General features: G+C 38.0%; 1 protein-coding gene across 1 annotated transcript in view; it reads left to right on the top strand.

The window, feature by feature from the left end:
• LOC592542 (dynein heavy chain 1, axonemal) overlaps positions 1-12,534 on the top strand; it is a 73,724-nt gene extending 61,190 nt beyond the window's left edge. The window contains 11 exon segments of the mRNA XM_030982456.1: positions 337-640; positions 1,156-1,287; positions 2,546-2,719; positions 3,530-3,712; positions 4,170-4,346; positions 5,193-5,363; positions 5,946-6,076; positions 6,776-6,920; positions 8,647-8,853; positions 9,266-9,500; positions 10,290-12,534. Of these exon segments, the coding sequence (XP_030838316.1) occupies positions 337-640; positions 1,156-1,287; positions 2,546-2,719; positions 3,530-3,712; positions 4,170-4,346; positions 5,193-5,363; positions 5,946-6,076; positions 6,776-6,920; positions 8,647-8,853; positions 9,266-9,500; positions 10,290-10,411 (1,981 nt within the window). The 3' untranslated portion in view covers positions 10,412-12,534.
• Positions 12,535-13,068: the final 534 nt, after the last annotated feature.

Here is a 13,068-nt window from a genome sequence, read left to right as displayed (position 1 = left end):
AATGAATTGTATGAAACACATTATACGTTTGAATGCATCTCACAAAATTAAAAATTCACAAGGGCTTATCTCGTCTTCAAATCTCGTTATATACAAGATTATGATGACTGATGACTTTTTTTATTATCTTGACTTTTTAAAAGGTAAGTCAATGGATCTACGGCTTTTGTAGGTAATTGGGGACGAGTATCTCATCAAAGGGCATTAACAATTTGCCTTTGTTTCTAATTCGCTGTTCTGCCACTGAGCCATCTCAATACAGGTTACATTCAGTGTTATTTTAGAGACTCTAAGAGTATACTTTAGACAAAATATTGCACATTTTTCTTCTTGTAGGGAACCTTTACCGGGAAATTGGAACACGGACCTTGACGACTTCCAGAAGATCCTGGTCCTGAAGTGCATCCGGGCGGACCGTGTCACCAATGCCATGCAGGACTACGTTGCCACCAACCTCGGCCAACGCTTCATCGAGCCGCAGACCGCCGATCTGGGCGTGGCGTACAAGGAGTCATCTCCGACCACGCCCCTGGTCTTCGTCCTGTCCGTGGGAACTGACCCTGCTGCCGACCTCTACAAGTTTGCTGAGGAGATGAGGTTCTCCAAGAAGCTGACCTCTATCTCTCTGGGTCAAGGACAGGTCAGAGTTTAAATTATAATGTATTCTGTCTTTTAATGTGGATTTGGTGTGAATATATATCTGCTGTATTCAAACATTGCTATTAACACTTATGTTGCATACACATCAGTTTGTACCAAGATATCGTGAAACAAATTCTCATGGTAAATTCCTAACATTTTGACTGTGTTGAAGCCCAAATTACTGTATCTAACTTGGCTCCACTTTTCGATGTTCTGAAGAAGAAAAACTCTTCAACTGTGAGGTTTCCTTATCTTGCTAAGAAAACAGTTTAATGACTATGGAAGCAAGTCAGCATAGGAGGTAGACACAGAGGACCAAATATGAGTAGACCACCTTCAGAGTTATTTCAAACATGTTCCCATTTGTATGTGAATTTCTCTCAGTAAAGAAGTGAAATGGAATACCTGGAACACAAATAAAAATGAAAGCGAGTCGATTGAATGAATATGGTGGAAAATTGTTATTGTGCAGTATCACTCAACCAGCTCTACTATACTCTTTATACTGTACAGGGACCAAGAGCAGAGGCTCTTGCAAGGAGTGCCATGGATCGTGGAAAATGGGTGTTCTTCCAGAACTGCCATCTGTCACCCTCCTGGATGCCTGCCCTTGAGAGACTCATTGAGAACATTGATTCTGACAAGGTATGTGCCTGCCAACTCTTTCGAATAATCCAGAATATTCTGATTTTCTGGATTCTTAGGACCTAATTGAGAGTTCACGTATTGCGTCCGTTAAATGGCTGCATGATCGAGCAGTGAATTAGTATTTGTTGTTTTTTGTACAGATTTACCACGTATTGCCAGTTACATGTACACTGTGGCTGCATGTGCGAACGCCTGTTAAAGGTACAGATTTCTTATTTTCGAAGGCATTACCGGGCTAGAAATTCCTAATTCTTATTTTCAAATGTTGGCAGGTATGGGGTATGTGACCCTGCAGAGTATGTGAGTTACATCACAAGTGGTTTAGCTTTCAAACTTTGCAGGGCTTCTAGATGATTCCTCTAAGCCACATTTGCCACGTGCAGCTCATCAGGGTTTTTTTTTTTTTTGGGGGGGGGAGCATTGTCATTATAGTTGTCATATTTTAGAAAAAGCCACCCTGGCAGGAACTTGTCACTGTGCTCCATATTTAAGGTAATACAAAGTTTTGGGAAATTTTGAAAATTGGGTGGATATTGATTCTTTACAATTTGGATATATTTGCAAGTCCCTGTGGATGTATTATAAGCACTAGAAAATTTAGCCCCTAAAACACTTCTGCTTTTGAGAAAAATTGAATATACAAAATTACCGGTTCTCCCGTACAATGGTAGCTGCGAGAATGAAAATCTCAGAATATATAGTTGTGATATAGCTAATCGGTTGATTTTAGTCCAGAAACATTGTTTTATAGCTTAATTAAAATCTTGACCTTAAGAGGGAGCTATACAACATAAATAGTATATTATTTACAATTTCATAACTCTAAACTCGATTTCAACCGCGACAACGATCACTGATTATTGTAGGATCACATATGCATCCAATATTTTCATTTGAACCAAATTCATGACCCCATACCAAAACTTTGTATTACCAGGAATGAGTGATAAGCAAAAGGTTCCTCAACAGGTCTTTTCTATTGCTTTGAACACCATGATTCTTGTATTAACACTTTGTATCCAATGCCTTTCAGCCTTTGGACTTTGAGAATAATATTAGATCAATCAAATCTTTGTAGTCAATCACAATCATGAATAATCTGATATGTCAGGGTTTTTTTATCAAAAAGAAATCTTTTAAAAAATTCTTACATTTGTATTGTTCGGTTTAGATTTAAAAACTGTAGGTGAGACTCGAAAATCTGTCATATTTCATTTCAATTAAACAAATCTTTTCCTCTTGTGATTATTGCTAGGTCCATCGTGACTTCCGTCTGTGGCTGACCAGTATGCCCAGCCCCAAGTTTCCAGTAGCCATCCTTCAGAACAGCTCTAAGATGACCATTGAACCTCCTAGAGGTCTCAAGGCTAACCTCCTACAGAGTTACACGAGTCTGAACGATGACTTCCTCAACTCATGCATTGGCAAGGTGAGTAGAGTGGCTTGTTTACATTGAAGATATCATAATACACCTGACTGTCTGAAGGAAAACTGTGCAAGTATTATTGCTTGCATATGATAATTTGCTTGATCAGTACCCTGCAGTTGTCAGTTTATGGATGATACTATCATACGAATATCATCACAACGTTCTTAGTTTGTATCATTAATCCCTAAGTGCTAATAAATTATGCATGTTATACTCAACTGTTTACTAGTGAAAAATGGAACAGATAGTGTCAGAAGAGTTTACAGTTCAGATATGTGGTTTACAATAAATGTATTTGTAAAAAAAATTCTCTCTTATTCAAAGCTGTCAGGATTTTTCCTCTTTGGCTGTTTTTTATGTTAAGTTTACTTTATTGGACAGCAAAAACTAACTTATTGTGTGGATGATAGAACAATATCCGTTAATCTTGTTCTGATCTATTTTAGGGCTGCGACGGGTAGTTGAATACTGGAGTACGATTTCTCGTACTCGAATATTCGACCGCAAAAAAAAAAAAAAAAAATCCCGGTCACCTGGCACTGTCCAGGCCGACGCTTACCCGTGCCAGGGAGATCGCCGGCTGCCGGCATGGTATCGTCAGTAAAAATGTTTCCCAGCTCAATCACTGTCAAACTCACCACTCAGAAACTGGGACCAAATGTCCAGATATCTGTTTGAAATTTAAAAAAAAAAAAACAAAAAAACATGGCGTCCAAATATTCGAGTATTCGCTTGTAAGCCTGGGAGTGTACTCGGGTACCTCATTACATGGTCTTGCACAGCCTTAATCTATTTATCTCTTCTTTACAGACACATGAGTTCAAGAGTCTGCTGCTGTCCCTTTCTCTCTTCCATGCCATCGCCCTAGAGAGGCGCAAGTTTGGCCCCCTCGGTTTCAACATCCCTTATGAGTTCACCACCGGAGACTTGAGGATCTGCATCAGTCAGCTCAAGATGTTCCTCATGGAGTACGAGGACCATGTGCCTTTCAAGGTAAAACTCAGTCCTACATCAAAATGGGATATTGCTACAAACCTGCTACAGCGACCGCCCAAGGGAAACACAAAAAGTGGTCTTTGTAGACAGATTCCTTTAGTACACGTTTCAATGATAAACCCATTTTCAAGGGAAACAAAAAGTGTGGTCCTTGTAGACAGGTGGTCTTTGTAGACAGGTGGTCACTAAAGCAGGTTTGACTGCATTACCTTAATTTTCGCTTCCGCAACGGTATTTGGCCTTAGAGGGCAGCACAGATCATGGGTATATTTTGCAAAGGCAATTCCGGTTCCCATGCAAATACAATGGGTCGAGAATGGGAAAAGTGACAACTGAAGAACATTTAATTTTTCACCAGAAGTATATACCGGTCAGCTGACAGTGAGATGGTCGAGTGACAAGTTTATGCATTCTTAATCATCTTTATACTTCAATTTCCAACCCCTATGTGTAGGTATTGAAGTACACAGCTGGTCATATCAACTACGGTGGTCGTGTGACAGACGATCGAGACAGACGTTGCATCATGAACATCTTGGCTGATTACTACTGTGATGATGTTCTGGAGGAAGGCCACAAGTACTCTGAGTCAGGCATCTACAATCAAATCCCAACCAACCACGATCACAACGTGAGTCACTATAGTCAAGACGTTTCTTATTTAACCCTTAAAGTGCTGTGGAGCAGCAGAATCTGTCCCCTGTATGCCTTTCATGATATGTCAGTGAATTAAATACAATATATACTTTGAGCTTTCATGACTGTGGTGTAGAATCATGAACATCTTTTGATACCAAATTTACATAATTCAAATCTTCAGGTACTGTGCACTTTCAAAAGCTGCCGCCATGCAAGCAATCTAGTGAAATATTTTCTATGCAGATCTGTCAATATGGGAAATATGTAAATGTATGTATGTATTAAAGTAAGTGATTAGCAATGATTCTTCCAAACTGCATGGAAGATCGATATGAAATTTAATGGGCGGATGCAGGAAAAGATGCTCTATCTACATGCCTGCATGTTTAAGAATTTTTGTTTTTCCAGTCATATCGCTGAATTATTCATTCTATTCTCTACGATTGCAATGATAAACCTTCAAACCATGAGAAACAAATATATTTATTCTTTACCATACCATGATATCATAAATTACCTTTACCTTTTTTTTTTTGTTATTGAATTTTTGAACTTCAAAACAAAGCTTTTCAGACAAGATTGATGTATTAAAGACCGTCTGCACTAGTTTGGCCAGGGGGATTAGACCTCCCTGCAAGGTCACTGACAGGTGCTTATCTCATCAAATCAGCTCTCAATTAACATAAGAATAAGGGGATCATGGGTGACCAACAGGCACCGATTGGGCATTGTTTGATCTATAGAGGGCGCAAGTAGCTTTAAGTAGTGCAGTGGGGCTTTAAAAGAAAAATGTTAACATATCTTTGTATAATATCTGTGTGACTGTTTCACTTGACAGGGTTACATGGCCTTCATTCGAAGCCTCCCCATCAACGATACCCCGGAGATCTTCTCTCTCCATGACAACGCCAACATCACCTTCGCTCAGAACGAGACCTTCACCACCCTCACTAACATCATGAAGCTCCAGCCCAAGACAGCATCGGGAGGCGGGAAGTCACGGGAAGAGGTAGGTTAGAGATTCCTTAGATGCGATGTAGGGACACACAGTCTTCTTCTTTCATATAACATGTTGCTGTTAAAGCCCATCTGCACTAGTTTGGCCAGGGGATTAGACCTCCCTGCAAGGTCACTGACATGTAGTTATCTCATCAAATCAGCTCTGTATTAACATAAGAAAAAGGGATATGAGTGCAATATGATCTCCCAGTCCAGGGTCCCGTTGCATAAAACTTACCATTGATGGTAACAAAATCACCATGATGATAAAAATTACCATTTTAATAATGTAATAAAATTTATACTTAAGTGCCTCGATACAAATTATTTCATGAATCATTGTATTGTATATGTTACATGTTGTTAGGTAGGGCAAGCCATACTGTTTGTCCTACCTAGCAACAAATTTTGACTATTGAGATACATTTATTCGTGAACAGGTGAATGAAATAATTTGTATCAAGGAGTTTCACAAAGGCATATGCATGAATTAGCTTACATTTAAAAAATTGCCTATGATCACATTGCATAGATACTGTGACAACATGGTTTTGAGAACTTTGTGTTTTGTAATGTATCCTTTTAACCCTAGGTTATTGAGGAGTCAGCTATCAGTATCCTAGCCAAGGTTCCCCAACCCATCGACGATGCCATGGTGTCCAAGAAACATCCTGTGATGTATGAGGAATCCATGAACACTGTACTTATTCAAGAAGTAATCAGGTAAATGAATCACTGACACTCCCCCCTCCATCTCTCCCTCCTCCTTGTCTATCCCCCTCCTTGAGCACCCTCTACTATCCCACCTCCCTCCTCCACCCCTCCCGCTTAGCAAATGTTTCCCAGTCCATCGATGCTGTCATGGTGTCCAAGAAGGAATCCATGGACACTGTACTCAATAAAGAAGTTATCAAATAAATCAATCACTCCTCCCTGTCTACCCCCTCCTTGAGCATCCTCTACTATCCCACTTCCCTCATCCATCCCTCCTCCTCTTCCCCTTCTATCTCTCCTTCTGCCTCTTATTCAAGATTTCCTAGCCCATCGGCTCTGCTATCTGTTAAGGTAACAAGAATCATCTTGTAATGTATGAGGAATCCATGGACACTGTACTTCTTCAAAATAGGAGATATCAACTTGTACATTGTACCTTCATGTAGAGGTGTCGTGGTTGAGTGGATATGTTATCGGACTGTTGAGGCCCGCGGTTCGAGTCCCGCCATTGATCTACATTTGCCACACTCAACCCAGGTGATGTAAATGGGTACCTGGCAGGAATTAATTCCTGGAAATGCTAGAGCGCCGTAATGGCAGCCGGGCTAAAGCGAGGGTAATAATCGGGAGCGCCAGTAGTGTCAAGTCTGACAGACATGAGCGCTATACAAGAACCCACTTTTATTATTATTATTTATATTCATTCAGGTACAACCGGTTGCTGACAACCATCCATAGCACTGTGAAGAACCTTCTGAAGGCTCTCAAGGGTCTGGTGGTTCTCTCTCTGGAGCTGGAGACCATGTCTAACAGTATCTTCAACAACACTGTCCCAGAAATGTGGGCTGGCAAGGTAGGTGTCAGACACACATTGATTACTTGACTAACTAACTGATTAAAAGTAATACAAAGTTTTGGTATGGGGTCATGAATTTGGTTTAAATGAACATATATTATGTGATCCTACAATATTAAGTGATCGTTGTCGTGGTTGTAATTGAGTCTAAAGTTATGAAATTGATATAATAAACTCTTTATGTTGTATAGGTCCCTCTCAAGGTCAAGACATTAATTAAGCCATAAAACAATGTTCTTTGGCTAAAATCGACCGATTGGCTATTTCCGTTTGGAAATTATAAATCACAACTACATATTCTGAGATTTTCATGGTCGCAGCCACAATTTTATGGCTGTAAGCGCTATTAGAAATTTATCAAAATTTACTGGGAGCACCAGTAAATTTTGATATTAAATTGTAAGGGCTAAATTTTCTAGTGCTTATAATAGATCCACAGGGGCATCCAAATATATCAAAATTGTTAAGAATCACTATCCAGCCAATTTTCAAAATTTCCCAAAACTTTGTATTACCATTAACTTTTGTTGTATTTACTGTGCAATTGCAAAAAATAGCCACTTCAGGTATCAACATATAACTGTTTCCTGCTGGTCACACCTGGGGGGGGGGGGGGGGGGGGGGGGGGGGGTGTTTCACAAAGATCCTAAGTAGAACTTAACTCTAAGTTGGACTTAAAAATTATGGACAGCCATTGGAGTCTTAAAATGAAATGTATTCAAAATCAGAAATTCAAGTATTTTAGACTTTTTTTTATAAATTCCTCATCCAGAACATGAACTCTCTTTGATAATAGAAAATATGATTGATTTGAATCAACATTTAATGCCTTTTAAAATAACTTTTACAAAATGTTTTCAAGGATGCTAATGGCTGTCCATAATTTTTAAGTCCAACTTAGAGTTAAGTTCTACTTAGGATCTTTGTGAAACACCCCCCAGCAGTCCCTGTATGGAGATTCCCATACAGGCCAATCAAATTGCTTTGCTGTAGCTCAGTATTTTCATTAGCTGTTTCAGTCTTAATTATTGTCTTAATTATTGTCTTAATTATTGTCTTAATTCACAATTGATTGTTGATGGTACATGAATATTTTCTGAGATAGCAAGTATAGGTTTGTAAGTAAACTCTACATGACCCGCCACAGTTTGAGATTCTACATGTGTAAGAGATACTACGTTATGTAGAGCTGTTGCCTTAAGACGATTTTTTTTTTTTTTTTTTTTTTTTGCCTTAAGACACTGGCACATTAACTTGTTCTCTAAGTCAGACTCAGATTCAGACTTATCCAGACAAGGTTAGCGTAAGGGATAGGGTTTATTCATCTGACTAAATATGCATAAAGATAGTTTATAGTTAAAATTCTACTAAAAAACGTTCATCAATATTATTTATATGCTGCTTATAAGTATCGGCTTGCGTGATGATGTAGATATACAGTAGGCTTGTGGTTGCACCATGTGAGAGGGGGGGGGGGATTGGGGAGTCCTAAAAATGGCTGTTGGTAGTCTTGAAAAAGACTTTTGGTAACATTTTTTGTTACTTCACAGCACCGGTTGGAGAGGATGGGTAGTAGGAGTGGCTCAACGTTTCAAATAGGCTGACTATCCCTCGTCGGGAGTGGGAATAGCTGGCTTGCGTGGGCTTAAGTCACCGGGTTGCTTAGAACTATAAGCTCAAGAAAGATTACCAACAGTCTTTTCTCTCCATCTTCCTTGCTTAGGCGTACCCATCCCTGAAGCCACTGTCCTCCTGGGTAACCGATCTGGTGGAGAGGATGAAGTTTGTCGAGTCCTGGATCTACGAAGGCATCCCCAGCGTCTTCTGGATCTCTGGTTTCTTCTTCCCTCAAGCCTTCCTGACTGGAACCCTGCAGAACTACGCCCGTCGTGCCATCATCTCCATCGATACCATTGGATTTGACTTCCAGGTAGGACACCCGCTGACTCATAAAACATTCTGATAAAAAACAAATGCCAACATTCTGTAAGGAATTTGCTCTCAGCTTTTGTAGTGTATGTAGTGGTGGTTATTTTACTTGACTGCCAGATCCCTGTTTCATAAACTTGCAAATGAGAATGGCTTAATCCTTTCATCTTTATTACCTCTTTGATATCCATAAATCAGGAATCCAAAAATATTGATGTGTGTATCAATTATTGGTGTGTTACAAGATACATACATTTGAAGCACATTAGGCCTATATGGCATTGTACTTTGCTGTGTTGTTTTCCTACAGCTATATGTGTACAAAGCTTTAGACAGTTTTTAAATCTAGGGCTATTTTGTAAGTTGCTGTTAAGTCAATCTGTATCCTCTTGATTCATTGATGAAATCTATAGGTCAGGAAAGAACCGGCTGAGCAGCTGACCGAACGTCCTGAGAGTGGTTGTTTCATCCGAGGCCTGTATCTTGAAGGAGCTCGCTGGGAGTATGATTCTCACATCCTGGCAGAGTCCCGGCCCAAGGAACTCTACACCGACATGCCTGTCATGCAGCTCATCCCGGCAGCCAACCGCAAGGAACCTGAGAGTGGGATCTATGTCTGTCCAGTCTACAAGACTCTCACAAGAGCAGGTGTGTATATAGTCATTCAGCCAGGGGGTGTTTCATAAAGCTGTTCGTAAAGTTACGACGTGAATATGAAGTGCCAGATAGGATGCCCAAAGTTTTTCCTGATGTTTTAACAAAGTGTGACTACATTTCCAATAACCTCAATTAAATTATGACCAAAAATATACTTTGCATTAAACATGTTTGTTATAATTAGGATGTATCCACATCTGCACAGTTCAATTTTAGTTGATGCAGTTAAAAATGATTGGGCATCCCATTTGGCTTTCATATTTAAGTCACCCCTGGACTATAATCATCATCCGGTGATACATTTGAAAATGCTCCATTATTTGGATATATTTATATTAATATTGGAAACTTAAATGATGGACATACAGAAAGAAATATTCAAAAGAAGAAAAAAAATTACATTTTCCAGCGCTTGGCCATCCTAAATCTATTATGTTACAGTTCCACCTGAAGACTTTATATAGACATTACCCTTGTGTTGCTAAGCTAAATAGCCATTGCTTGACATACGCCCTGGCACAAGCTTAGAGCCCTTGATGTAATCATAGCTGCAGGGTTTTGATGTAATAATGCTTTTTAAATTAAAGTGTGTAATATATATAATTGCTTTATTCTAAAAATCTATTATTTTCACAAAATTGTCATAAAAATGCGTGACAGCATGTCGATGGCTGCATAATTTGGTGTACAGTGAAGTATTGTTTTAATCCTGAATTTTTTTTCTTTTGATTAATCTTTCTATTGCTTATGCTATTATATTTTTTTCTTTTTGCCCTACAGGTACCCTCTCAACCACTGGTCATTCAACCAACTATGTCATTGCCGTGGAGGTGCCTACAGACAGGAAACAGAACCACTGGATTAAGAGGGGTGTGGCTTTAATCTGTGCTTTGGATTACTAAGCCAACATTATGAATACCGTCATAAAGGACCCTTGAATACATCACATTCAAATATGTAGTACTAAGATTCATATGCAGAGGAAATGAAAATACAGATGAAACATAACTACTGGATTAAGAGGAGTGGGCTTTAATTTGCACCTAGATTACTAAGCCAACACTATCCAGATTATCATATGGGAACTTCAAGCATAACATTTCATTATAAACGACTGATATTTAAAAAAATAGGGCCCATATTCAGTTCAATATGGGGATTAAGTCATTATTTCAGTTAGCACTTTCCTTGGCTAAGTAATGTATCTTGACTCATATTCAGATTACATTTGAGAATTTTACCTAAAGCCTCGGTCACAAATGCCATTACGAAAGGCTACGAACGCCGTACGAACGATTTTCAGACAATGGAAATTCGGAAGACAATGGAAAAACATGGAAATTCGTACAAAATTATTGTTCGTACAAACCTTTGTGACCGTAGCATAAGCTAGCCAACTTTAAGGCAAAATACTTACTGATTAGCTTTGTGACCTCACATGGTCAATCAAAAATAATGTGCAACTAATGCACGCTAATACAATTTTGCGCAGCTTATAATGACTGTGTATGAAAATCACAGGACTGTCAATCAAGGCATCCGAAATTGATGGCTTAAGACAGCTGTCTTAAACTCAGGGTAAAATACTTAGCCAAAAGCTTCAACTGAATACCAAAGTTGGCTAAACATTTTACCGAAGCCGGAAAGTGAGTTAAATACTAATATTTTCTGAGATAAGTATTGAATTAAATACCTGGTCAGGTTTTTACAAGAATATAAATGGAACAACACCTAAGAGATAGTCGTAAGGATTCTGATTTTTCTTCATGCCTGAGCCCAAACTATCAAGTTTGACACTTTTTAAAGGAATTTGAATTCATTACACTGAGATTGAATACGAGGGATCGAATTTCCAGAGAATATTCATGCCAGGTTTACTGCTAAAGCTGTGCTGAGGTGTCTTATTGATAAATCACATGCATTTGAATATTCAAAGAATTCCCAATTTGTTATGGTTTATAAGTTGAGTGTATATAAAAACTTGATGTGCTTGCTCAGACATTTTTTGCATTGTTTTATCTTGGGATTTGTGTGTAATGCTTGATTGTAAATATGATGTTTCATTGAGCCCCACACTCACCAAGAAGTGTATCTTATAGAGGTGTTGTGGTCTAGCGGATACGTCACTGCATTTGTGCATCACATGGTTCGCAGTTCAAGTCCTGCCACAGCACTAATGTCCTTAGGCAAGACATTTCCCTACATTATCCACTCTCCACCCAGGTGTAGTAAATGGGTACCTGGTAGGAATGTATTCCTTGAATGCTAAAGCCAGGGTAATAATAATACTTTGTAGTTTGTAGGTGCCTTCGGCATCCCCTGGGATGGTGCAGAAAATAAATGTAGCTATTAATATTATTGTTATATGTTTGTATTCCCCTTTATCACCTTGTATCCAATACTCTGGGAAGACAATGAATTTGTTGACCAAAGAGAGAAATGTTATTGATGTATATTTAATTTCCACTCCTATTGTTAGTCAACTGAATATCACTACTTCCGTTTAACCATGCAAACTGTTTACATTTAACTCACTGTGTATGACAATTGACAATGCACTGAAGTGGTACCGACTTTTTCGATTTTTAACCATTCAACTGCCTAGTATTAAGGCTAAATCAAATAATTAGTTTAAGCATTTCAGACATGTATTCACCATACCTGAATTAATGTATGTAAATATCAATCTATATTTGTATGTATATATATTGTAAGTAAATAAACAAAAGATGAAAGTTTTATTATGTAAATAATACTATGTTTTGTATTTATATGCATTATTCTATCAAAAATAAATATCTATGGGGATTTCAGGTTGTCCAGAAAATGCTAAAGGAGTTAGTTCACAAGAAACATTTCCATCCACATAAAAACATAAACATTATTATAGCACATCTGTTTGTATGATGTGTGTGGCTGTTTTCCCCTGTTAAAATTATTAAAACAAAAGTATGCTTTTTCATGAATTTGTATGTGAAATGAATAAATAAATGATTAAATTCATTCCTCGAAACAAACATCTAAATTTGAATTTGTGTTTTGATGTGCATTCTTAAAAGTAACTCCATTTATTATATAGTTCAGGTCTAACTTGTAGGTAGATTGAAATTGTTATTTCAACACTACATGACATGTAATATGTTCTTCAGACTGGGACCACTTATATGCATTTGATCATAAAGAAGATTTTTTTTTTGTAGAATTTTTTTTTGATTTTCCTGAACAAATTGTGTTTGAAAACAAGTGTCGACTCTTTAATATAATGCAAAAACATAATTTTTCTTCACACAATACATATACATATACAATAGAATATGCTTACAAATGTATTATTTCATCCAGCCCCCCCCCCCCCAAAAAAAAAAAAAAAATTACCAACAGAAGCATCGAACAGAAATGACATTTATAATAAATATACTTTTAGGATCATTTATATTATAAATGTAAATCTGCTCTCAATACTGACAGACGCATTGCTAGTTTTCAAAGCTATTAAAAGTAACTCATGTATACAACGTTACTCGATATAGTTGAATTTCCTTACTTAAATAATCTGAAT

Source organism: Strongylocentrotus purpuratus, unplaced genomic scaffold (assembly GCF_000002235.5).
Source record: "Strongylocentrotus purpuratus isolate Spur 01 unplaced genomic scaffold, Spur_5.0 spur5_contig_825, whole genome shotgun sequence".
In the NCBI taxonomy this organism is placed as follows: Eukaryota; Metazoa; Echinodermata; class Echinoidea; order Camarodonta; family Strongylocentrotidae; genus Strongylocentrotus; species Strongylocentrotus purpuratus.
Note: the sequence above shows the minus strand (reverse complement) of the source record. Positions and strands in the feature narration are given on the sequence as shown.